Below are 26,384 nucleotides of genomic sequence, written 5' to 3' on the forward strand. Positions count from 1 at the left end.
TTAAGTTGTACATGTTCTTCTACTTTATTCCTAGTAAAGTTCCCCAGAAGATCAAAAATTCAAATGCAAATGAGAAAAAAAAAAAGAAATGACGAGATTAAGTAACAACATTTTAAGTGGAGAGATCAGGGATATAAAGTAACAACATTTTAAAGTGGAGCAAACCCAGGTAACGTTGAACCTACGTACTATCGATAAGACATTTCTATAAAATCACGGTTTTAATCTCCTCAACAAACGACATTATAGAAGAAAGAGCATTACAAAGAAAACAAAATCGTCAAGTACTGTAAGAAAAACACACTGCCGTATGAGGAAGAATCTTTCGGTACCATACCGGAAAATATACCGGTTACGGAAGAATGATAACAAATTACTGTTTACATATCCTTAAACGCCTCTCCCTCCATTCAGTAAAACAGATTCAACCAACAAAAATTTGCTCAGGAGAGAAACGTACGTAGTCTAAAGAGAAACGTACGTAGTTTAGACCTGTTACTCTGCGGGCCACCGTTCCAAGTCTGAGAATCAATCGGTATGGTACCGGAAATTATACCGGATTAAGATGTAAGGATTCAACATTTATGGTTTATTTTGGGAAAAAAAGTATAGAAGATATAATATTATTAACTAACCTCAGCTACTACCCTTTTGTTTGAGGGTGATTTTGTCGCCAAGACTTAGAGCAATTCCTTGCGTCTTGCTCCTTATCCTTATGTACCCACTCAGTGCTCCATCGGTTTGCTTCTCGATACTCACATTCACTAGAGCATCCTCACCAAACACACTTTTTGCATATAAGTTTGCTGCAAGGAATCCGCATTCTCCTTCTATTGCGGATCTGCAAACAGAGAAGCACTATATTAGTAAGAAGATTTTTCAGTTTTATAAGGGAAGAAAGACGAATCTGAACTTACGGGGCTGTGAGACACTTCATGTTTGTGGATTTGATGATGTGGTCGAGGAATTCTCTTTCGTTCTGAATCGTGGTGTTCACAGCAACCTGACATGGAGGACACAAGAGGAACTGGTTATACTAAGAACAAACAGAAAAAAGAAAAGATAAAACTGTCAAAGGTTTCGGTGAATTACCTTGTTTTCCCATTCAAACTCTGCCCACATGGTTCTGAAAGCAACCTCTGAGCAAACAGCAGGGGAGATATAGTCCATGATATCAATGTGTATATCGTTAAGAACCACGACGTTTCGCTCCATTACATTTGATGTCTCATAGACGATGTTCCCGAATATGACTCCGGTCTCTGTGGACGAGACCTTGATGTTTGCTTTTATCTGCATGCTTGTTTCAGGTGCCAAACTATAGTTCTGAGGACGCTCAACAAGTTTCAGATCACCCATGGTTGCTAACTCCAAGCACAGATTTTGAAGGGTTGCCTTTGTACGGTTGAGAACAGTAACTTCAAGTGCAATGTCATAATGGTGTACTGTCACATATGCTTCAGCATAGACTGGATCACTGAATCCTGTGAGTTGAAGAATGCGGTTGAGTTTGTTAGCATCGTTCTCGTCCTTAGTGAATTCTCCAGTTGCACGCTTTAGGTCATCTTGTACCTGGTCTTCCAACTCAAGCTGACTCATTCCCTGAAAGATACTTATGCTCAGTAATTTCATCTACTAACCAAAAGATATAAATATAACCAGGCACTTTCAACTTCCATTGTCCCTCTTTAAATGTCAGAAATTGAAAAAAAAAGTGAATCTGAACTGTAAGAGAAAGATACCGAGGTATAAGAACTGAATAGATTGCCAAGTAAAAACACACACACAACAAGGAAGGGAAAGCTTAGAAAGTAATATTACCTTCCGGCTTTTTAGATGGAAGAAGTCAATTAGATCATCAGGCTGAGCATGAGTTGTTTGGGTCTTTGCCTTAAGTTCCTCCATCTCTCTAAGCTGTTTTTCGGAAATCATCTTGACAAAACTCTGACGGCACGTTTCCAACCATATCCTTTTCATCTCATCATTCCTATGGCAAAGCAATTTTATGCACAAGACAATCCTCTCATATGAATCATTATCAATAGGGTGTGGAGAAACAGGAGATTGCCCAAGTTGCAACATAGAAACCATGATCAGCAAAGCCTCTGAGACTGTCTTGTTCACTTCAGTTTTAGAAGACTGAACCTCTTCCAACCTAAGAACAAGTTTAGTCAATGTGCAAGCAACCACTGCTCCCAGGAAAAAATCACCAGTTAGAAGCAGTGCTCTCAAATTTCCAGAAGTCAGCGATCCTTGAACAACTGTAGGTGAGGAAAATGTGGTTTCAGAGGCTGCGCTTTGGGTAGCATAAGTTCCATCAGCAAGAATCACTGGTTTTCTTGAGGACACCATGGCAGAAGAGGTAGGCTGAATCTTCTTTGATGTCTCAGTTGGTTCAGACTCCTCAGAAACAGAGTAAAATGGTAATTCGCCAAGGCATTGTTTAATGGTTGAAATGCCACTCTCAACTTCTGAAAGTGATAGGCAATACTCTCCAATAATCCAAAGAGCACAAGGGCAGACCTTTCCTGCACGGATCTGATAGAACGTGTCCAACAACCTGGTAATGATTGAAACTCTTAACTTGGGATTTGTTTCAATTATCTCTCTAACAAAAACAGCCACGTCAAGAGCAGAAGCCACATTGCTATCTCCCAAGAAATCCATTAGAAGATGGACCACTGTGCTTGCAACTTCAGGGAACTTAACTGCACAAGCATGGATTGCTTGAATAAGCATTTGTCTGTACTCTCCATTCTTCTCAAGCTCTCCACTCTGTGTCTTCACAACTTCTTTCTTCAGCATTTGCACGACCTCATTGATATTATGATGAGTAATCAAGTCAAGGGCAATGTCAAGTGTCTTCCTGCGGATATCAAGGTTTGGGCTTGAGAGTGCTCTAAGAACATCTATTATCAACTCAACCATGATATCTCTGTGCAATGTCTTAAGTTCATTCAACCGATCAAGCAAAATAAGCTTCACATTGTTGTCACTCTGAGAAGAAAGAAGTTTGCAGTAGGTGTCAGCAGCAGCCCTAATAGCAGTAGGGGCAGATGAGAGAGAAACAAGTGTCCCAGCACATTCGTAGATAACTGCAGAAGAAGTGGCACTTAACAGAGAAATAATAATCTTAATATATTTCCCCTTCTCTGATGGTTTAGTCTTACACACACTACGAATCAACTCCAGAACCACCATCTGAAGGGACTCATTCCAGTCTGAAACCTTGTCAACATTGCTCAGAAGATAATTCACTGCTCGCTCTTCAGCACAGGTAAAGAGCATTAAAAAAGCATTTCTCTTGGCAGACGGATCTTGTTCTGTTGATAGAACTTTCTCGATCATTTCAGGCGCATCCACGAAAAGTTGCTCGCCTTGTGGAAGCTTATATATCGACATGATGGCCAGAATTGCATTCCTGCGAACAAATGGATGGCGATGCTCCAGATTTTGTAACACTGATGGAGTCAAAGGCTCCACTATTTCAGTCTCCTTCAACCGACAGAGAAACCTCAGCGTCACTCCACGGATGTACTCATTCGGATGCTGAAGGTTATTCCGAAGATTCTGGCAAATCAAAATCATTTCAGGCAACACCTTCCCCTTCGAATCCGTTTTTTCAATAAGCTCCAGGTACAGCAACAGAAGCTTTTGGATTGTGTGGTCCTCAGAAGTCAGCACATATCTTATAATGGTTATGAAAAGCTGAGGAATGGTTTCACCATTCAGCAAAAGCATAACCGCCTTCTTCATGGCATCAACCTTTGCTTCAACATCATTTCCTTCAAGAGCTTCTTTAATCTCATTTGCAACTGCTGGAGTCCCTTTGTCATAGTGCACAAGCAAGGTACTAGATTTGTCCATCTTTTCCGGTGCTGCACAAAAAAAAAAAAAAAAAAAAAACCGCAGGGAAGAAAACTTGTGAGCTCAAATAAAAAGGAAAATCATGCAAGAAAAACAAAATCATTAGAAACTAAATGCATAACGAGGTACAGATCACAAGTAACAAACAAGATATCCAACATGTTAACATTTAATTGCTGGGGGGTCAAGTTTGAATTACTGAGTGAGTGTAAGTTCTATACCAGATGTGTTAACAAAATCCTCATAACTACTCAGTAATAATCTACACCACTCTACTTAAATTTCTTTACAATTGAATGAAGGATCTCTGCTCTTGAATCAGTGGTTTACAAGCAAACATCATAATACGGCAATGTCCAATAAATGACCGAAAGATGCAAAACACTGACAAATCTAAAATCCTCAGATCCAGCGATACACATCGCTTTCACTACGACTCCGACCAAAACAATCACAACACAAATCATTATACAAACAGTAATAGAGCTTCCGGATCAACTAAATTCAAAAAAACAAACGCCATCGCAATGCTTTTAACACCCCAGATTTGAAGAACAAACAATCAAATCAACATAGTCCGCAGTCTCAATCAGCTACACAACACATGAAAAATCGATTTCCTAATGAAATCGGATCAATCTTCAACGAGATCAAACAAAGAACACCAGAGAAAATCGAAACATTGTAGATTTTTACAATATGAAAAAAAAAGGGATCGATCTCTATGGAAATCTGAGTTATTTAGTCGCAAGTTTAACAGAGAGAGACGAACCTCAAGGTACGAGATCCAGCGAGAGGAGGAGGAGGAGATCCACGGAGTTACAAAGGTTTGGATCCACAAGACGATTTGGATCTCGGAGGAACAAAGTGAGAGAGATAAAATTGTAGTGTTTACTACTTATTATACGGGGTGGATTCGTCCTTGTGTGTTTACTCCTCCTCCAAATCCGTTATTTATTATTATTATTATTTTTTTTTCCTTTTTTGCTGATTTGGAAACGAAGAACGAGAAAGAGCGAGTCAACCTCAAAGGCCCAAAAAGACTGGTTGATAAAACACCCCATTCAAGTAGAAATTGAGATGTACACTAGTAGTGCCCCCTATGTTTTTAATTGTTTCCAAAAAGTCCCCAAACTTTATAAAGTGAGCTTAATTAGGAAGATCGAGGAGACAAGACAACTCCCATTTTACAACATAAGATGGTCAACTAAATTAGTATTTTTCCCTGTTTTAGAATCAGGCGGTTGAGGTGGGCCTAGCGCATAGCAAAAAAATCGGAAATTAAACGGGGATTAATCGGAAACTAGTTTTAGGGTTATTTTATTAAATTAATAATAAAATGCAAATATATAGTATTAAATATATGAATAATTCTGTTTAGGTTGAAAACAAATATCAAATAAAATATAAAACTATAGTACTATCTTTAAAATTAAGGTAAACACATAAAAACGTAATTTTAAAAGAAAATTTAATGATTTTCATTAAGGTAAACACATAAAAACGTAATTTTAATGATTTTCGTTAAAATTTTGTACATTAGTTATTGTAAAACATCATAAACTCTTAATTTAAATGTCTAAATAACAAAATATATATATTTGATTTATATTTTGCTCCAAAAATAATCGGCATCTAAGCGGAAAGTAATCGGAGTAGACAAGTTATAATCAAATTATACGTACATAATTGGATAATCGATGCTAGGCGGAAATTAGTCATTAATCGAGGCGGAAAGGATGAGCCTAGCGATTTTGCGGGGCGTAATCGGGGCTAGGCGGGAATTTTTAAAACAGGGGTATTTTTTGGTGATAGTCAACTAAATTGGTATTTTTCTTGTATTTGATGTTTTATATATTTAGTTGGTTAATAATTACAAACTTCACAATGTAAATTGATCATGAAGGAATGAATCAGATTTCTTATAAACTAGGCATCTTAAAAATTTGCATCACGTTCTCCGGCACGGCATCTGATCCGCCTTATAAATCTGCACAGTACGTAAACATGTTCTACTTAAAACACCTAATGTATAGTGGTCAAAGTATCTTAACTTATGTTTTAATTTAACTCGAATGAGATTGTAAATACACATAGTTTGCTAGGAAACAAACTGACGGCGTCACAGGCCTAGTATACATATACACTAGACACTAGCTAGTAGTAGTAGATGTAATTCTTTGTTACTTTTGTGATTTGTTTTCGACCCCCATATCTCTGTTATTGATCTTGGGTTCAGCTATTTCCAAAAATTTATGACATTTTGATTAGCAATTGAAGCTTGAAACCATAACTACTGGCGTTTAATTTTATTTTCCCGGTTTTGCATAATTTATGAATTGGCGTTGTGCTATGATAAAGTTTTTTCTTTAGAAACAAAAAAAACAAAACATTCTGTTAAATTTAGCTTCATATATCTAATACCTTGATAATGTATATTAATTGTCTGAAAAGAATCATTCCCTTATACAAATAATTAATCAAATGTTCTATAAACAATACAGCCTCCAATAACATTGTTTGTGATAAAGGCCCAACAGAACTCAGGTCCAGCTCAAGCCCATCAGCTTCTGTACCCAACTCACGCCAACGTTTACCTGCAAAAGAAGACAAAGACAGAACAGAACAAGTAAGAGGTTTGGTAAATGTTGCAGAAGACAAAAACAGAGGAAAAAGAGAATCAACAGAAGCTGCAGGAGGTCCGACAGTGACATTACAAAATAGGTTTGAGCTTCTAGGATCATGTGATATTGAAGACAACTCACACCAGCTGGACAAGTGTAGAAGGATCTAGACTTTAGGGTTTTAACATTGTATCCCTATATAAACACTATGTCTTTGTAAGAGAAACTTAAGGTTGAAGAAATAAGAAAACAAAGTTATTTCTATTTCTCTCTATCTTCTTCATGTTCCACCGAAATGATTAGCACAATTGTGTTATTGCACATTATTAACATAGAGCATGTGTTTAGATTCTTTAGATGAGATATACGTACAAAAACGAAAGTATAAACAATGTTGCGTGTATATATAAATATGGAGTACTAGATCTACAGCGTCACAAACAAAGCTAACTCATCTTCCCAATGGAACCCAAAACTTTGATATTCTTGATTATCATCACCCTAGCCATCACCACTCCACTTCCTTCTCTGTCTTTTCAAATCTTATCCAACAAAACGCCAATAACATTAACACTAAATTCTTCTCAATACAAAACCCTTACCCGCAACACCATTCTTCAGCAGCAGTTTCTCCAGCCACACAACATCTTACGAGCCAAGCTTCGTCTCCGTCCCCTAAAATGGAGCAATAGTCTCGCTCGCTACGCAAACCTGTGGGCTCGAACACGCCGTGGAGATTGCAACCTTATCCACTCCGGCGGACCTTACGGATAGAATCTCTTCTGGGGAAGCGGAAAAGGGTGGAGACCGCAGGCCGCGGTGGTTGGGTGGGCCTCGGAGAAGAAGTACTACGACCGGAGGACTTACATCCTTCTCTATAGCCTTATGTTTTTCTAAGTGTATGTTTTGACAGATGGTAATTTTCGTATTATGCACAAACAAATATCCAATCCTAGTATACATATGCAAGGCAAATGGGGATTGCTTGCATTACACACAACTTGTGTGGAGGAAGAGTTCGAGGATTGGGTGTGCAATCAGTTATTGCAAGAGCGGTGACACATTTATCATTTGTAATTATGATCCTCCGGGTAATATTGTTGGACAACCACCCTTTTGAATATTGTCGAATACTTTGTACACTTTTTCATCTTTATTTATGTGAAATATATATTGTTTTGATTCCTTGAGTATTTTCTCATTTTGTATGTATGAAATAACGAAACTTGTATCAGTATGATCAATTACTACTTTTTTACAGACAAAGAAGCCAATATAGTTCATTACTTCATTCTCTTAAACTAACCCACCGATAGAGGAAACACAAGTATTTGTTTAGCCGGTTTAGTTGTTGATTGGGTTGAGGATGTCAATTCACCGAAGTCAACTCAATTTCAGACTTTCTTATTCACGTTTTACTCGGTTCGGTATACCGTAGACCGTCTACGTTGTGTTGATATTGAGTTTTTTTTTTTAAATCTAATAAATTGAGAAAGTAGAACCGAACCGTAATTCTAAGGGAAAGTTAATTTGGGCCTTTGAGCCGACGAAAAAAAAAAGAAGCCCAACACTTAAAACTCAGAAACTGAACCCTAAAGAGGCTACATCGACGCCGGTCCTCATCGCCGGCCGAAACTTCAACTCTTTGTTCATAGTCAGATTCATTTCTGCTTCTTCACTCTCGTAGCTGGACCATTCAGGTCAGCTTCTCTTTGTTTGCGACTTCTGTTTGTCTTGATTTCACTTGAGATACTAAGATTGATCCGATCTGATTCGAGCGACGAAGCTATAAGGCGAAATAGCATACCGGATTTTATTTGCTAAATTTTTTTCCGGTTTAAATTGAAATCGCTTGCTAAACCGATATTTTTGTTGTGTCATTCATTCAGGTCATATCAAAAGCACAGAGAGAAAACGCATTTGGGGAAAGAAGAGTGTGATTTTGCGATCTGTGATTTTTGTGAAAGAGAAATGTCGTTTAGAGGGAAGGAGATGATGAAGAAGCTTGTGAAGAGAGTGGGTGCGGAGAATATCACGCCGGAGCTCAAGGAGAAGCTCAAGGCTTGTGTACCCGATGCAAAAGTCGTCATGGGCAGAGCCAAACGCGGTCTCTACGCCGGCCGTCATATCCAGTACGGCAACCGCATCAGTGAAGACGGTGGAAACAAGTCTGTCTCTTTCTCTATCCTCCTCAGTTATGTTTGTTGATAATGTTATGTATGAATGTGTATTCGCTTGAGATTGGTTGAATGAATTTACAGTTTGTGATGAGTTTTGCTCTAAAATCAAAGCATTGAAGAAGGTGAAAATTGTAGGTTTTATAGGAATGATTTCTTGGTTTTGGTTTCAATTTGGTAGAAGTGAAATCTGAAGCAATCTTAGATGGTTAGAGGTTGTATAGTGTGCCTCATTTTTGTTTAGCCCTCTCGTTTTGTTGCCTTACTATGGCATTGTTGCTTTTGTATGCTAAAGATTCTCAATTTTGTGTAACAATGGTTTAGAGATATGTAGGATCCATCTAACCTATGTCTCCTATACTGATTTCTTCTGTATGGTTTGGTAATAACTTTTTTTTTGTGGTGTGATTTGAGAACAGGTCAAGAAGATGTTGGAAACCAAATGTCCAGGATAAGCGATTGTTCAGCTACATATTCGACCGTCACATTAAAGTTAAAGTCACAACACATGCTCTCCGCTGCATCGACAAAGCAGGGGGAATAGACGAGTACTTGCTGAAAACACCATACCAAAAGATGGACACGGAGATGGGTCTCTTCTGGAAAACCAAAGTGGAGCAAAAGTATGCAGAGCTAGGTCAAATGGAAGTAGCCTTCTTCACTCCAGAGGATGAAGCCAAGTTCGAGCAAGGATTCAAAGACTTGAATATAGCTAAGAAAGATGCTCGTAGGGAAGCTAGAAGAAAACTGTATGGAAAGAAAGGCGGAGAAGAGAAAGGTGAGGAAGAAGCTTCTATTGAAGGTGTTGTAGGGTCAGTGTCACACCAAGAAGATGATCATGGTTGGTTAGAAGCTAAAGCTTAAGTGCTACATCTCTTTTCTTTCACATGAGTTTCGTCAACGTTTTGGGATTTTCGATGATGTGAGAGGTATGTGGGATGTAGGTTATAGGTTTGATTCCTCCTTACGAACCCCAATAACTCAGGTTTTGACTTTTATCAATGTCGAAAAACGGAAAAAGTCTTGTAATAAACGGTTCACAGTTACACCTATCTCTATTATTTACTCTTTTTACATACTTGTCCTTTCCTTGGATTATTTTAAAGAAAATATACATTATTCTTTTTATACCATTTAGATACTTACGTTAATTCTGTTAGCTTGGATTTAACCGCATTAACACAAATTGCCCAAAGAGGCTGATTGACCATCCTTGTCCAAGGAGGCCAAGGGAAGACGGGTTGTGGCGGTCGAGAAGGATGTGGAGTTGGCTGATTTCCTCCACCGATCCCTAGGGCTGATCAAATCTAATTGCAAATCCTTGGCCTCCTTCTCTATAGCCTTATGTTTTTCTAAGTGTATGTTTTGACAGATGGTAATTTTCGTATTATGCACAAACAAATATCCAATCCATATGGATTTTAACACGTAATGAACATAATTCTTACTAGAGAAGATAAATTGATCCCCCTAAAAAAAAAGAGAGAAGATAACCTTCATGTTGGTCCCAACAAAATATTCAAATACAACCTCCACATCCACAAGAGAGTTGGTTAAAACGAAATTAACCAACTTGATCTCTATCTAATCTTTTGTCTTCTCCTCTTCAATCCAGTTTGTTGAAGACTATAGAGCATGTGATAATGGTCTCAAAAGAAGTTTGTGGTGGCAAATTGTAGAAGAACTAGTATTTAAGCAAGTCTTGTTGTTTCATCATCAATTCATCAATACGAGCTTAATTTTATAATTGTGAGAGCATCTTCATCGGGAGAGTTTTCCCATGAGTGTTAAGGAAATAATAATGAAAAAAAAATAATCAAAAAAAGGAGAGAGATGATTAATTTTTGGAGAAAGTGTCTCTCGGGTGACATTTGAGACACGTATGAGAGAAAGAAATCTACAGCTGTTTTAATTTTATTGGATGAAAAGAAGTTGGTATATTGTTCAGGGGAGGAGGGAGCGTCATGTTAAAATTGTGGATTTGCAGACGCAAATGATGGGTTTAAGAACGCAGTATTATCGCTGTGATGCTGACATTGGGGAGCTCATGAAGGGCCAAACACCTTTATCCCTCGAGGATGTCCTACGTTAAGTTAAGAGAGGATACGCCTTCTTCGTTCCTACTATAGTTTATACGACAGTTCTAAGAACTAGTTCATCCCATATAAAGATAGAGATTTTTTTTTGTTTTTCATTAGAGAATACTACGAATCTCTGCTTTGCTCGCTGAAAGATAGCGATACTGTTTGTGATTTGACTGTTTTAGTTGGCTGCTGCTGCTATAAGATCCTCCCATGTGGACTAATGCTATATCATGAGAAGTATAACATTTTCTGTACTATGATTATCACATAATATTTTATTAAAATATTAAAATATTATGTGATAATCATATTAAAATATTATGTGATAATCATAGTACAGAAAATGTTATACTTTCTAATATTATACCATCAAATTTTATTAATTTATAGAAGTTTTAATTTATCGATAAATTAATAAATATTAATTTATGAATTTTTTTTTCATTTTCATAGTTTTGAAAATTTTCGGTTAAAAAACATAAAATATTTTTGTTATCATTCACATTTTTATATAATTTTCTTAATTTATAATTTTGGTTATTTATAATAGGATGATGTAGGCCTGGGCATAAAAACCGTACCCGAATACCCAACCCGGAACCCGACCCAAAAACCGGGTTCGGGTTGGGTACGGGTTTGCCTATAAAACCCTATTGGGTTCTATTTTTTAATACCCGTGGGTTCAGGTTAGGATCGGGTAGTATCCGGTACTCGTTTGGATACCCATTAAACCCGAACATATAAACATATTTATAATATTTATAATTAATATAATGCAATTACCCCAAAATTATGATTATAATTTTGAATATTTCATTTAGTTTTATACCTAAATATCAAAAATAATCAAAATATCTAAAATATTTTGTTATGTAAGTCAAAATTTAACTAAATTTATTTAAATTTAATAATATTTTTTCGGGTACCCGGTAGTTCGGGTACTAATCGGGTTCTAAAATTTGTAACCCAAACCGACCCGAACCCGATAGTACCCAAACCGAACCAAACCCATATATCTAAAAATACTCAATGGGTTCTATTTTTCTAAACCCGTTTACCCGAACCCGAATGTATAATACCCGAACCCGAACGGGTTACCCGAATGCCCAGCCCTAGGATGATGTGAGAGATATGTGGGATGTAGGTTATATAGGTTTGATTCCTCCTTATGAACCCCATAACTCAGGTTTTGACTTTGATCAATGTCGAAAAAGTCTTGTAATAAACGGTTCACAGTTACACCTCTCTGGAAATTGATCTCTATTATTTACTCTTCTTACATACTTGTCCTTTCCTTGGATTATTATTAAAGAAAATACAGTATACATTATTCTTTTTATACCATTCAAATACTTAAGTTAATTCTGTTAGCTTGGATTTAACCGCATCAACACAAAGAACCCAAAGAGTCTGATCGACTCCTCAAACCTTCTGAAAAGGCTCAACAAGAGATGGAATTGACCATCCTTGTCCAAGGACGCCAAGGGAAGATAGGTGGTCGTGGTGGTCGAGAAGGATTTGGAGTTGGCTGATTTTCTCCACCGATCATTAGGGCTGAACAAATCTAATTGCAAATCCTTGGCCTCCTTCTCTATAGCCTTATGTAAGTGTTATGTTTTAACAGATGGTAAGTTTCGTATTATGCACAAACAAATATGCAATCCATATGGATTATTTCCATGTAATGAGCATAATTCTTACTAGAGAAGATAACGTTCATGCTAGTCCCAACAAAATATTCAAATTGAACTCACAACCTCCACGCAGCCACAAGAGAGTTGGTTAAAACGAAGAAATTTTAAACACGTTTGTATCTAATCTTTTGTCTTCTCCTCTTCAATCAACAAAATATCATGTGATTGCGTGATTATGTGATAATGCTCTCAAACGAAGTTTGTGGTTGCAAATTGTAGAAGAACTAGTATTTAAGCAAGTCTTGATTCATCACCATTTCATCAATACAATCTTATAATTGTTAGTGTTTTCTCTACTTACATTTTGTAACCAAACAAGTAATCAATTGTAAAATGGTAGGCAAATTTGTAGTTTTAAGTGTGCTCATGATGAGTCTGCTCATGGTGCAAATTCAAGTTGAAGCAAAGATCTGCTGCCCATCCCAGAAAGCTAGAACTGCCTACACTATCTGCGACTGGACGCCGAAAATCCCCCATATCATTTGTTTACATACCACTGGATGCGAAGAAATGGCTAGCTATAATTTATGCTCGAAGGGCTTTATTTACCATAATCTCGAAAACTCAGGTAAAATCAATTTTTTTCTTCTAGTGTTTGTTTATGTTATTCGTTACAAAGATAGATTCCAATTTTGATGCAAGTTGTATGGATTTGGATTTCTGATCCAAGGTGATAACATCAATGAATACTGCAAGCTGGGGTGTGCTACCTCTGTGTGCAATGCCGTGACGACTCTCAAGAACTCAGGTAAATATACTCCCCAAGATTATTATTATTATTGTTGTTAAAAAACTGACGAATTAATAATTCATTCTAATCTTGTTAATTTTGGTGACTAGATGCTAGTGAAGTTGTGAATGGAGCAGTTGAAAAATGTACCAAGGCATGTTCTATTCTCTGCACCAATGGCTTTGTGAAGCCTGCACTTGAAACTGCCTAAACGATCGAGTATATATATCCACGAAGCTAAGATACCACATCCATGTGTTCAAAGTGTTGTTTTCCCTGTTTTCAATTATTGTCAGTCTTTATGACAAAAAAAGCTAGTCTCTTGTGTAAGCTCCTCTTATATTTCCGGTGTATCTATGTTTACAATTTTCAGTTTCTATATGTGTTGTTGGTTGTGTGACTTGTGTCGTAGAAGGTTGTGTATCCTTCTACTTGTTCTTGTCTAGATAAAAAAACTATTGTGTCCTTCTTCCTCTTACAATCAGCTCATATCATGAAGAACAACAGCATATGCAATATGCATGGCCTAGCTACACTGTTATAGTTTAACAAATCTCAATTTCTGAATAAGAAAAGCATATATTTTTTTCACACACCAAATTAAACATAAACAAAATTAAGATTTCAGTTCTAGTATGTATAACAGTTATCAATAATGAAACCAATCCTTTAATTTTTTTGTTTAAATTGATACACGTCAACTAAAGTTTTATTTGAATCCATCCAAAAAAAATTTAAAGACTTTTGTTGCTTTACCATAAAAGTCACAAATACATCCTGTTTTTTTTTTTTTTTTTTTTTTTTTTTTTTTTTTTTTTTAAAAAAAAAGAAATTGAAAAAAACAGTCAAATACATAAAGAGAGATTAAAAAAAAATACAAAATCAAGGATATAAAAGGCTAGTAGAGAGGTTTGTTGCTATAACATAGGACAGATAAGTAAACAACATTATCCTTAAGTCGTGCATCATCATCACCAAATAAAATATACTTAGAAGAAGAAGAAGGGGTCATGCTAAAATGTTGTAATCTTCTGACCAAAAAAAAAAAAAGATTTTGGTTACAATAACTTTTGTTTACCAACTTATTATTATTAGTTCTCTACCACCACTACTACCACTAATAAACCTAGAGACGTCGCAATCTTTACCAACCGTCAGATATTCCGACCCCATTATAGACGGCGAGGATCTCTGCGTCTGTCTTCATCAACTCAGATTCTTTTCGTTTCTTTTGATATTTTTTTTATTAACATGAAAAAAATTCGATTTTTAAGGTCATTATGCAATAAAATAAAATAAAATACTACTTTGATTTATAATTCTCAAATTCCCAAAAAGAAGAAAACAAGAAAAAAAAACGAAGAGAAAATATCGGCAACAACAAGAAGAATTTTTTTTTTGGTATCAAATTGCAGGAAGAAATTAAAGGTAATCGTCGTACAAGATAAAAAGAGTTTAGCTTTCCTTTTCATTGGTAGTGGTGATCATGCTTTGTTTCTCTCTGAATAAATCTTTAGGGAGGTGTGTCAAATTGACCTTTTTTGTTTGTTTGTGTGTTTTATGATGTTTTGGAAATTAATGATGTATCTGCTCTTGATTCTGAATTGATGTTCTCTGAAATTAATGATGTATCTGTTCTGTTCTTGATTCTGAACTGATTGTTAAAAAAAAAAAAAGACATTTTTCTGTATTTTGTTTTTCTTTCGAATCATATTTATGAAAAGACAAAAACATGGAAGATGTTATAGTTCAGAATTGTTTCTCTTCATGTTTAAAACTTTTTGATTGTTTTAAATCAGTTCATGTTCATTTTCGAGATGATTCTGCATTCACCACTGAAAAGCTACATCCTTTTCATTATTTTATGAAAGGTTTCAAATTTTTTTATGCTTTTGTGATCTTGGACATACTTCTGTGATTGAAGCTCTTTTTTTTTTTGTTCCTTTGGCTATTGATTGTTCAGATCCTCGTTACAAGAATCCTATGTAGAATATTGTTTCTTTCTAATGATGCTTCTGTTATGCCTTGTGGAAACTTTTTTGAAGATCATGTTGTGATCATTTGCTCTTTGTTTGTGTTACAGGTATTGCATCATTAGAAAGTTCATGGATAGGTGGTCGGGTAAAAGAGCCATTGAGGTGCGACCTGACTCTAAGAAGGGGGTTGGTGTTGGTTTCAGAGAGAGACTTATCAGCAATCATTGCAAGGTTCCTTTTTCTAGTGATGAGAAAAAATCTATGAACTTTACTCGGTTTGTTGGCTGCTCAGATAAGAAACAGAAATCTATTTTGTCTACATACCGCTCTTCGCCAAACGGGAAGGAAGTAATTGGAACTTCCTCTAAGGTTTGTGCCTCTAGCTCCTCTTCTTTGAAAACTGAGAAGCAACCGTTCTCTGAGGTGTCCATGGATTCATCAGAGAGCAGCAGAGGTAGCGAAAACGAGGCAGAGACAGATATCTTGAAAGTTTCTCTTGGTAGAGATGCAAGGAGAGTTAACAATAAACTTGTTTATGGAAAAGTTAAAAAACCTGAAGCCGAATGCTCAAACTTGCCATCAAGCTCAAGAATCAAGAGAGGTTTTAGGCAGAGATTTGGGTTGAGCAAGCATGAGTCTCATCCTGGTTCCTCTGACCAGTCAACATCTGCAAACCAAGGATGCAGCCCTTTGTTATCTGGTGTCATTCCAAGTGGTTTTGGATTGGACAAAAGATTCAGTCGGAAGGTAGATACAATCAATAAGAGAAACGTTTATGGAGAAAGCAGTTCTAGCTCGACCTCAGCTAGGGGGAAGGATGTCACAGAACCACCAGCTGAAGTGAGACGTCATCCAAGAGGTTCTGTTTCCGGTAGTAGACGGGATAGACACCGTATTTTGAATGATGAAAACGATGTTGCTCTAGTTGGGAGTCAGAGAAATAGAAGTAATAGTCACATTAGATTCTCAAACAGAGGGAATGGTAGAGATGGTTTAACCTCTATCAGGCCAACAGAGATGTCTCAGACTGAAACATCAAACAATCTCAATTCTCCTGTCTCTTTCGATGTGTTCTCTGGTTTTCAAGACAGTTTTCGCAGCTACAATTTAGATGGAATCTCCGAGGTAATCATTGCCTGTTACTCTATAACTTGACATCTTGTCTGAGAATCATCCAATAGTGCTTAAGACAATGCCTTTAACACCGGTGTTTGCTATTGCTTGGATGCTTTTGTAGATTCTGCCAGAACTTGATAGGATCGAACAAGATATTGAGCTTAATTATGAGGTTCAAATTTAAACATATGTTTTTCAGATATTCTGGTACGTGTTGTTGTTACTCATATTTTCCTCTCCTTTAGCAGGATCTGCTTATCATGGAGACAGGTTTACTTCTTGGTGGACTAAGCTTCCATGACCAACACCGAGACATGAGGCTTGACATCGATAACATGTCATATGAGGTTCATCTTTACATCTTTCAAACCGGCGTCTCGTTTTGGGATATAGTATTTTTACCGTTTTTGTCTTTTCTTTTGAATGAGTACAGGAACTGTTAGCTCTAGAAGAGAGGATTGGTACAGTAAGCACTGCTCTCACAGAGGAAGCAATATCAAAGTGCTTGAAAACAAGCATCTATCAGATGAAAACTTCAAGTTATGGGTCTATCACCAAAAGTTCTAGTGATTATAAGGAAGATGCCAAATGCAGCATCTGCCAGGTCTGTCTCTTATGTCATGTTTTGTCATTAGTCATAATCAAATCTATAGGTTTTGATGAATGTTCAGTAAGGTCTGCATAAGTTTCTGTAGCTAAGGGAACACCACCAAACTTTCTCTATTTTTGCGGGTTTCGTCACATAGTGTAGTGGAAATCTTTGATGATTACAGGCGTTTCACTGATGACATATAGAACTGATATGTATATGTGAAATCAGATATTTTCTCTCTTTTCCCTACATTTCTTCATACTCTGATCTTTGTGGTTCTTAGGAAGAGTATACAATAGGAGATGAAGTTGGGAGGCTACACTGTGAGCATACATACCATGTGAAGTGTGTGCAAGAGTGGTTGCGGATGAAGAGTTGGTGCCCAATCTGCAAAGCTACTGCGGAAACCTCCTCTAAATAACCGTATTTTTCTTCTTCCTCGTTCGTTTTATTATTTCTTTCATCTAAAGCCTGTGAACAACAATGGAACCAGCCTAAAAATGGCCTCACCATTTCCTTTGTGTACATACCAATTTACACTGGCTTTGTCTTTCTCTATCCCTTTTGTCTAATGACAAAACTATCCTGTTTCTCTTCTTTTTGCCTAATCATTTAAAGAAGAAAGATATCATCTTAAATTCATATTCTCCAATAATTTGTTGAAAAGCAACAAAAAGTTTGGTTCTTTGGATCTCTGGTCGCAATAAGTTTTGTTCAGGAAAACTTAAAAAAGACATTCAGAGAAGACAAAGAGCCTATTTTAAGTAAACTGACAAGCTTCTTCACTGCGAGACAAGTTCAAAGTACAAAGAGAGGTAAGATGAAGAAGAAATCACCAGAAAATGGCAACTTCGTAGGCTACTTACTAATCTACAGGGTAGTATCTGCACTTTGGAAGTATTTTTGTTCAATGAATATGAACTGCAGACTTGCCAGAAGATGGAGTTTTGGTTCAGATAAGCAAGGAATTTACCTGCTTTGGTATCCCAGCCATTAACCTTACAGGCATATGAAACAAAGTGAGAGAGAGTAACAAAACACCTTTTGTGTCCCATAGTATCAATCTATCAGCAGAAACATGAGCCAGATTCAATTGCATCCAAGTGAGAGCCAAAGGTATCCAACAGAAGAGAGCAACTGTTGGATAGGATGAGAAGCTGAAAGCAGAATCATCAAGGAATTCAGAAACTGAAATTCATGAATCTACATAGCGAGAGAGCATAAGACATTTCCCCCTTTGGAAGGCTATTCAACTCAAGTATTACTTGGCAGGATCATCTGAAACGGTTCCCAATTTTATATTCATATCTTGTAGGGAAAAAAGAAACAAGCAAGAACACAACCAGTCGAATGTAAAAATGAGGCAATTCATGAATTTGAAATTTTCTTTTTCATTGAAATGATAAAACAAAAATGTAATGTAAATGTAAAAGTGATGTCAATGTGTCCTCAAGATATGAATTCTAAAACAACTCTAAGACTATGTTACATACAGAGAGCAATACTGCAGCAATTACATGATTGTTTGTATCTTCCTTCCTAAAACCCACAGTTTCTCGGCCAAAACTTTCTCTTGATTCCCTTAGCGGCCTGCGTGTTACACACCAAGCTTGAAACTCACTGGGATGACCAAATTACTTTTGATCTTCCAACAACACATATATTCAAATGCGGTTCTTCAGGCTTAGCTTCTTTTGTATATATCTACTAACCTGCCCCGAGTCCGCAGCTGCAGGACATAGTTGTGTGTCGCTCAGCCATCAGAGGTCCATCAGAGGATGCGTAGCTTAAGAATCGGTTTGCTACCAAAATCAGTGGCCAGTTATTGGACCAGAGAGCTTACTCAGACAAATTGCAGTGTCCAACATACCAAACATTTTCTTTCACACCCCTTCTCGTTCCTCGAATGAACACATGGAAATCCTCTCCCGTAGCAACGGCCAGTCTTCACCAAGTTGATGCGGATTTAGCTCCATTGCAACTCTAAAATCAAGCAAAGACACTGAAACTTGTTCTTGAGTTATGTCAGATGGTTGGTTGCTAGTTTGTATGTGCACCCCATTTACAATCTTGTCTCGGATCTGCTGTTTGTCTAAACTTTGTTTTCCGAGCGTTCCATTCATGGACCTAGCTCCAGCCAAATCAAGGCACGATTTCACCAGTTTCTTCAGGTAAACGTCCAACATGTTATTTAACATACTAGAACACTCTGTTGAAACCCCTCCAAGATCCTGTGCTACTGCAATATTCTCCATCCGCTTTCTCAGCATCTCTGTGTCTGACAGTCCACCACTGTCATAGCAACTGCTAACATCTGCGCTGGTCGAATTTGGAACTGTTCTGCGAGACCCACCGATACTAGCCGAGCAAAATGGAATCCCTAGAGGTGCAATCACAGGACACATGGAAAGATTCAATCTACCTTGATCCTCTTGAGCTTTATCATCTCTGCTAAATGTAGCTGCAACCTGACCCTTATCTGCTACCCTCATTTTGTCAGCAGGACAAAGAAATGCACCGTCTCTTTCATCACCGTATCGACTTGATCTTTGATAATCAAAAGGACCGCTTTTGTCTTCTCTACAAAGTGGCTGATGCAACAGACTTTCAACCTTTCCGTTTAAGCCAAGTGGACTAGGCCTATCCTTGTCACATATTCCAGACCTAACCTTGTCTGCTAACACCCCATTAGACCAAACATGATCATTCCTATTATGGTTAGGGATCAGAGATCCGCTTTGTTCAGGTCCATCCTCTTTCCCAACCACCAAAGACTTGTTAGGGTGACCAGTTTGGTGAAGTGGAGGTGGGGATTTAGCCAGAGATGCATTTCTCAAGATGGAACGAATCAACTTGTTGTGTAGAGAAAGATTCTCCCTCCCCAAAAGACGGCAACATGACTTATCAAACTCACTCTTAGTAAGCTTCTGACTCAGAAACCTGCCCAAGTAGTAAAAATACCTTCTAGATCTTTCAACCCCAATCTTCTTCACAACTTGCAGTTTCAGCTCAGCTAGATCAATCCTAGGATCTTGAAACCGCTGCATACTTCTTTCTGCTTCTTCTTCTTCTTCTAATAAAACGAAACTAGACGACAGAGTCAGAGGGAGTGCACAACAAAATAAATGCACCCTCTCAGCTTTTAGTTATCCTTCACACAAACAACCCCAACTCATCAACGTATTATTATTTATCCTCAAACTCAAATCCAAGAGCATTTCAAGAACTCAAGCAGAAGCTTGAAATTCTAGGAGGAGTAGAAATGCAAAAAGCGCCAAATCTCATCTCCCCAAATCCAAAACCCTAGGGGTCATTATTACTAATCAGCTTACACTAGGCCAAGAACCTCAAAATTCAACCTTGGCTGCTGATTCAGTATCAAAATAGATTAAGAAAACCCTAGCTTGGAGATACCAAATCAATCCATAAGAAAGGACCAATCACCAACTAAACTTCACGAGAGGGTAAGAAGAAGAAACTGAATCAGAGCAGAAAAAAACCCAGCATTATTGTTTTAATTCACGCCCAATTCGGATGCTATGAAGTTGAGAGAATTCTCGAAATTTTTCAGTAGGAGCAAATCGAGATCAGTGGGAGGAGTTTGGATAAATGATTGAAGCTTTGAGAGAACAGAGCAACAGATTCTAATTTCGAATTGAAGATGAAAGGGAAGCGGGGCAATGAGAAGCGGGACCCAAAAAGCCCGAAAAAACCAAGTGTTTGGGATTTTTTTGAGCCTATAAAAAGATTTGACCAGAGAATTCAGACAAAACACACAAATCGGAACAACAAAACAAGTAAACTACTTCCCAGTTCCGACACTAACCCAACGATTTCTTTAGTAATACTGCTTCTGCTTCTCCTCCGATTCAATCTTCGTGACTTGTGTTTTAGTATTGCTTTCAGATTTGAATGTCTGAGAGAGCTTTCGCTCTTCTGTGTGTTTTATTATTTAGCTTCGATCGCTGCTTATGTGCTTATTGGGTTTTGTTTGTTCGTTTTTCTTCACTTTTGTTTCTGTCTGTTTTTTTTTTTCTCTTTTTTTTTTCTTTCTCTGTCCTGATAAAATTTGCTTTTTGGGTGTTTTTTTTTTTTTTTTTTTTTTTTTTTTTTTTTGTTTTCCTCGTTATTTGCTTTTGTGCTTTGGGATAAAAATCGACGAGTTTATAAGAAGATTTGTAAACATTTGATTGAACCCATATTCTAATACTAGTGTTGCAAAGTTCTGATTTGAGTGATCACTCTCCTCATCTAATATCGAGTGAAAGTAATCTATCCGATCATCATCATGTCAGAATATTTGACACAAAAGAGACAATTTTACGAGATGAAAGATGAGTGTTGGTTTTCCCCCAAAACTTTGGTGTTGGCTTTTTGGTCACGTAAAAGCTTTTAAATTTGACACTGAACAAAGAAAAAAGAGTTCAGTTTGGAAATTGCAAACTACAAAGCTTCATCAGTTGGAATGAAACCAAGCTACAAACTTACAACATAAACATTGAAGTATCAGACAAATGAGGGAAGAAAAACATAAAAACAGAGAGACACAATAATACCACATAAACGTGAGAAGACAAATCCTCCTAACTCAAATACTACAATAAAACCTAAAAGATAATCAAGTGACAAACAGAGTGGGATTTCAAATCTAAAAGAGATGTCACATAATCCTACCTCATAATACTCTCCTATTGCATTCGGTTGTGTTGTGTACAGCTCATCTTACAGAGTTGATTTGCCCCGTCCTTTGCCTCGACCTCCTCGACCTCTTCCTCTACCACGGCCTCTTCCTCTTCTGCTGTATGCCAAGACCTTGGTTGTACCCGGACTGCTACTTGCCGAGTTTGAGTTTGGTAGAGACTGGTCTCCTGGGAGCCACTCTTCTTCGTGCGTGCTTGAACTGTTATGTGAGGCACTTGATTCGCTGTCATCGTTTTCATTGTTAATCGCACCATCTGAGCCATTCCCTACTGTCATATCATCAGCTATAGGCTGAGAAGCCTCGGTTTCTTCTGGTGGTTTGGGTTTTGGTTGACCTTCCATAGCCACTAAACTGAAAAAGCAAGTCTTTGCTTAGTAGGAAATAATCTCATCAAACGTCAAACTAGCCATACAATGGAGCCTGATTTTCACCTAGGTGATGAAGATGGGAAACCGTTAGAGGCAGGGCGTGATGGGCCTTTATCATCAGCTTCTTTTGATGTTTCAAACACATCTTTTGGGATGCAAAAGTTCCCCGTAGAATCCAAAGTTGCCCCAAGTGCCAAGACAGCTGCAGTAATAGGCGTGCAAGTAAAGTAGGAGAACCCAACTAAAATATTATCCAAAAAAAGCAAAGGAATGTAGAAATCCAATGTATACCATTTGTGGTGTCTCCGATAGTCGCTCTACGTTGGATAAAATCGCCATCTTCAGCATTCAAGTCATCTACGCCGGTTCCACTGTCGAATACAGTTGAGAAATTTAAGAATTTTGATATACTTAAAAATGGATCTGTCAAGAAGAAACAAGGTACAATCTGAGTAACTGAGTTGGCAGGATAAGCATGGTAACAAGAACCTTTGAAAAGCGGTATTCGTATTTTCAGAGATAAATGTCTCATCCAAACCAACTCCATCTAGGCAGAAAACATTAAACCATGAGACAGAGTAACAAAATCGAAGATGAGAGAGTGAATACAAAGCACAAATTAAGAGAGAAACTAACGAGATCTACTGTGTAAAACTCCTGCTTCTTCAACGCCTTGATTAGCTCCCGTAGTCTTCACTCAACCAAAACACGGACGGGAAAAAACAAAAACAGATTGGACAAGTTTCTTCTTGGTATAGAGACACAGTGTAAAGAGTGCTTGATACCTGATTTTGTTCAGAGGTGGGTATGCCTGAATTTGGTAAAACCCCGCTTTGTTCATTCTGTAGAGCTGTAACAAAAAAAAAAGAGTACACACGTAACCAGAACGGAAAATAATTTCAGCTTCATCTCATGTCTATTACTAAAAAACTTCTTCCACATGTGAATAAGGAGAAGGAAAAACACCTTGAACAGCTCCATCGGCATTCAAAGACGCATCATTTCCTTTGAGTAAATCAGTCGCTAAAACATATGGGCTTTTTTTAGGTTCCAAAGAGGCTGCACTACTGGGACTTTTAAGCATTTCCTCTGTTGCTTTAGCTCTGACTTTGCGGATTTCATCTTGAATATTCCATGACTGATTGGAACCGGATTTCCTTTTCAGCTGCATTTTGGTACCAAATGTCAGAATGAATATGTGTAAATTTGAAAAGCCATTAGAAGAACATAATGGTATGCAACTTTGCTTTTAATAAAGCTGAAAGTAGTTAGTAGTGTCCTACAAATGCCTCGTGATTGACTAACATAATCAATAGAAGTTAAACAGATATTTTTATCTCATAAAGTAAGATGAAACAACTTTATCTCATAAAGTAAGATGAAACAACTTCAGACTTTCAAACAACATTTGACCATAAGGAAAGTATGCATTGCTGCGTATATATTGGAAAACTTAAGTTCTAACCTTGGACGACGAAAAGCTTCCAGCACTATAAGGAAAAGGAGTCCTTTGCCTTCCTGCTGATGATGGTGATCGAAACTCTGAATTGTTCGCAGCCGGAGATCCCCAAGGCAGACGAGCTCGCATATATGACTTGGCCACATCCACAGGCGATCCAGCACCATCTTCAGTTGCCTGGAGATTTAAACTAATGACTGAGATGGTGATCATTATTTAAAGCACTATGGAAAAGAAACACAAATGGCGGAATACTGTTGACCAAAAAAAAAGGCGGAATACTGTGAAGAGAAGCTATCAGAAGTTGAACAGATTCTTGTGAGCACATGGTCTTCATCCTCAAAAGAAAGAGCAATAATATGGATCACTTGCATTTTAAGCGGACAAAAAGGTAATCTCTAATCAGGAAAGGAAATTTCAGGATTAATGTCACCAAATGGTCCTAAAAATCAAAAGCTCCCCTCTTTTTCCATACTCAAAATACTGAACAACCTACTTTTGCAAGAGAGCTCTACGTTGCTGGTCAGATGGAGTAGCATAGAACAATCAAATTACACATTGAATTTTACAAAAACAGAAGTTGCCTCCTAGTATTATGTATAACAATGGGTCAGAGCACAGAGACGAGATATCACAAACAAGGAAATACCTGCACGCTGCAGCAATATGGGACATTTAAGAAGCGAGTTTCCCGAACTTACCTTATACTTTGAACTTGATCCTGATTTCTTCTCCTCCAACCATTTTTTTGCTTCCATAACAGCTGTATTGGACATTTCACCCACATTCACGTCTAGAAATAAAACAGAAAAGAGGTTATCACATAAACTGATCCGGTCTGCTTGCACAGTCTAACATGAGTTACATACCACTTGTCATTCCATTGTCATTATTCCTCCCCTCGACAGCAGGGGGAAAACTGGGATGATCTACGACCCTAGCATTGATGATATCTATCAATTTATCACCCTCTTCCCTGAAACAATATACATATCCATGACTTAGGATACAAGATCAGCTTAGATTTGGTAGCTAAACAATAATCACAAAAGCTCTTTTAAGCTAAGAGATGTAAATAATAAGACAGGCGGAAGATGCTGCTACTTAAGATGTCTAGAAAGCCAGACATTGAGAAATACCTTGCGAATGTTTCTTGCATGAGAAGCTGCTCAATTACACGCTTAGAACTGAGTGGTTGGATAGTTGGTTGCTGGGCATTCACAAGGTCCTCCTATTCAAACAAGCAGACATTAGACTCACTCCACATAAACTGAAATCATGTTTCCATCAAAATACTCAGTTGAAAAAGTGTCAGCTTCGCGAACTTTACTTCAACAAAATTAGGACCAAAATGCAACTCATAGGCATACTCAAAAATGCGAAATGGTAGTAAAACTAGCGAAGAAATCATTAAAAAAATATTCAGCAACACCAAAATCGACTGCAGCAATGAAGTGGAATCTATAATGTGATTATGTGAACAATGAATTCAAAGAAAAATCATAAATCTACGATGGTATAGTAATCACCAAAACGAATAAGGTGGTTAGTAGTAGTACCTCTTCAGTAAAATTAGTAATGTTCTTCTCAACATCCTCATCACCATCAATATCTGCAAAAAAGTCAAAGAACATTTAAAAAATCCATACTTAAAAAGAATTAAGACACAAAGCTGGCCGGTTCTTAGCAATCCCAGACGTACAACATTATATGCAAACCAAGAAGGAGAACGGGTCGAACCCAATTGAATCCGTATATGAATAAAAGAAAGAATAAAGCTTGAGAATTAGTATGAAGTTTATAGCTTTTAGAAGTAACCTAACTTATAGGACTTATGCTTAACTGCTATAAGTCCCACATATTAATGGAAAGAGAAATGGGAAAACTTTAAAATCAAATTCACATTTCAAATTCAAACGGTAGGTTTCGGATTCAACCACCAAACTATAAACCAAAAAAAATTCAAAAATTTTCAAATTTATCCAATATAAACTCAAATTAATTCCACATACCTGAAGATGAATCATCATCCTCCGAGGAAGATGAGGAAGATTCAGAGAAGACGACGGAAGAAATAAATTTACCGGCGCCGGAAGCAATTACGCTGGCGGGTTTGTAAACGAGCCTGGAGATCCAACTAGGGTTTTGCTGAGGAGGATCTCGGGATCTCGAAACAGGGCGGTCATACGGAGTCCTAACGGCGGCGGTGCGTCGTGGTCGAACAATTTTGCCACCGGATCGAGGCTGACGTGTTCCGGCGTAACCGGAGACGGAATCCATGGTGAAAGAGAGAGAGAGGACGACGGAGAAGAGAAGTTCGTTGAAGAGAAAAATAATCAAGTGTTGAGAGGAAAGATAGGTAATTTACTCGTTTTTTGTCGTCTTCTTGTTTTTTTTATAATATATTTTAAACATTGATTTTTAAAAATTAATTGGGGGTGAAAGGGGGTAGTTTTCCCTATATTTCAGCGCTGCGGTTAAAATTTGTTTCCACTAAAATAAAATTAGGCAAAAAAAACCAAAACATTCAGATTTCACATCACAAAGTCTTTGTAACTTTCATTAGAGTAAAATCTGTGTGTTATTGGAGATGTGATTTGTAAATCCATATAGAATTGTAAATAATGGAAATTAAAACATATGGATTTTAAAATAACATGTTTTATCCTTGAATTTGAATTCTTCTATTTTACACTTTCAAATCCATGTAAATCCATTTAAAACATAATGTGGATTTTGAAATCCAAAAACAAATCATTAAATGAATAACATGTGATTTTTAAAAGTATTTGTAAATCATATAACCAATAACACAGAATTTTGATAAGTATTTTAAAATCAATGATTGAATAACACATTATTTTTATTTGGATTTCCAAATCCGTTAAAATCATAGAACCAATAACCCCACCTTATAGTTTGTTCTAAAGTAAATAAATATATACTCTGTGATTTTTAGATAGTATATAATACAGATTTGAAAGAAAGAAAGAGA

General features: G+C 37.2%; 6 protein-coding genes and 1 pseudogene across 13 annotated transcripts; 4 read left to right on the top strand and 3 right to left on the bottom strand.

Annotated features, from left to right (window-relative positions):
- Window positions 1–219: 219 nt before the first annotated feature.
- Window positions 220–4,929, bottom strand: LOC104721690 (coatomer subunit beta-1). Its single transcript, XM_087473187.1, has 6 exons — window positions 4,640–4,929; window positions 1,822–3,878; window positions 1,093–1,602; window positions 918–1,003; window positions 636–841; window positions 220–521 (listed from the first exon to the last, which is right to left on the bottom strand). The coding sequence occupies exons 2-5, from the start codon at window positions 3,865–3,867 to the stop codon at window positions 637–639; spliced, it is 2,847 nt and encodes a 948-aa protein (XP_087329313.1). The 5' UTR covers window positions 3,868–3,878; window positions 4,640–4,929; the 3' UTR covers window positions 220–521; window position 636.
- A 1,899-nt stretch (window positions 4,930–6,828) lies between these two features.
- Window positions 6,829–7,611, top strand: LOC104721691 (pathogenesis-related protein PRB1-3-like; annotated as a pseudogene).
- Window positions 7,612–8,036: 425 nt separating this feature from the next.
- On the top strand, window positions 8,037–9,746 carry LOC104721692 (uncharacterized). Of its 2 annotated transcripts, none has more exons than XM_010439731.3 (3): window positions 8,037–8,191; window positions 8,381–8,659; window positions 9,088–9,746. In XM_010439731.3, exons 2-3 carry the CDS (start codon window positions 8,463–8,465, stop codon window positions 9,530–9,532), a joined length of 642 nt encoding a protein of 213 aa, XP_010438033.1. In that variant the 5' UTR covers window positions 8,037–8,191; window positions 8,381–8,462; the 3' UTR covers window positions 9,533–9,746. The 2 variants fall into 2 exon arrangements, with proteins under 2 accessions (XP_010438033.1, XP_010438034.1); XM_010439732.3 differs by having other exon boundaries at window positions 8,122–8,284.
- A 2,948-nt stretch (window positions 9,747–12,694) lies between these two features.
- Window positions 12,695–13,641, top strand: LOC109127599 (thionin-2.1-like). The gene is made up of 3 exons (XM_019232556.2): window positions 12,695–13,014; window positions 13,117–13,194; window positions 13,287–13,641. The coding sequence occupies exons 1-3, from the start codon at window positions 12,780–12,782 to the stop codon at window positions 13,385–13,387; spliced, it is 414 nt and encodes a 137-aa protein (XP_019088101.2). The 5' UTR covers window positions 12,695–12,779; the 3' UTR covers window positions 13,388–13,641.
- Window positions 13,642–14,381: 740 nt separating this feature from the next.
- On the top strand, window positions 14,382–17,498 carry LOC104721693 (uncharacterized). Of its 6 annotated transcripts, none has more exons than XM_087473189.1 (6): window positions 14,382–14,604; window positions 15,260–16,277; window positions 16,390–16,440; window positions 16,517–16,615; window positions 16,702–16,872; window positions 17,144–17,498. In XM_087473189.1, exons 2-6 carry the CDS (start codon window positions 15,282–15,284, stop codon window positions 17,279–17,281), a joined length of 1,455 nt encoding a protein of 484 aa, XP_087329315.1. In that variant the 5' UTR covers window positions 14,382–14,604; window positions 15,260–15,281; the 3' UTR covers window positions 17,282–17,498. The 6 variants fall into 6 exon arrangements, with proteins under 6 accessions (XP_087329315.1, XP_010438037.1, XP_010438035.1 ...); XM_010439735.2 differs by having other exon boundaries at window positions 14,454–14,604; window positions 16,514–16,615; XM_010439733.2 differs by having other exon boundaries at window positions 14,592–14,697; window positions 16,514–16,615.
- Window positions 17,499–18,233: 735 nt separating this feature from the next.
- LOC104721695 (uncharacterized) lies at window positions 18,234–20,882 on the bottom strand. Its single transcript, XM_010439737.3, has 2 exons — window positions 20,687–20,882; window positions 18,234–20,597 (listed from the first exon to the last, which is right to left on the bottom strand). The coding sequence occupies exon 2, from the start codon at window positions 19,905–19,907 to the stop codon at window positions 18,744–18,746; it is 1,164 nt and encodes a 387-aa protein (XP_010438039.1). The 5' UTR covers window positions 19,908–20,597; window positions 20,687–20,882; the 3' UTR covers window positions 18,234–18,743.
- Window positions 20,883–21,273: 391 nt separating this feature from the next.
- On the bottom strand, window positions 21,274–25,793 carry LOC104721696 (protein KAKU4). 2 transcript variants are annotated; one of them, XM_019233292.2, is made up of 13 exons: window positions 25,402–25,793; window positions 24,949–25,001; window positions 24,529–24,620; window positions 24,259–24,365; window positions 24,091–24,182; window positions 23,396–23,566; window positions 22,897–23,095; window positions 22,716–22,780; window positions 22,567–22,621; window positions 22,420–22,477; window positions 22,222–22,301; window positions 21,994–22,132; window positions 21,274–21,913 (listed from the first exon to the last, which is right to left on the bottom strand). In XM_019233292.2, the coding sequence occupies exons 1-13, from the start codon at window positions 25,667–25,669 to the stop codon at window positions 21,583–21,585; spliced, it is 1,710 nt and encodes a 569-aa protein (XP_019088837.1). In that variant the 5' UTR covers window positions 25,670–25,793; the 3' UTR covers window positions 21,274–21,582. The 2 variants fall into 2 exon arrangements, with proteins under 2 accessions (XP_019088837.1, XP_010438040.1); XM_010439738.2 differs by having other exon boundaries at window positions 24,529–24,617; window positions 25,402–25,737.
- Window positions 25,794–26,384: the final 591 nt, after the last annotated feature.

Source organism: Camelina sativa, chromosome 11 (genome assembly GCF_030686135.1).
Source record: "Camelina sativa cultivar CO46 ecotype springtype chromosome 11, ASM3068613v1".
Classification (NCBI taxonomy): domain Eukaryota; kingdom Viridiplantae; phylum Streptophyta; class Magnoliopsida; order Brassicales; family Brassicaceae; genus Camelina; species Camelina sativa.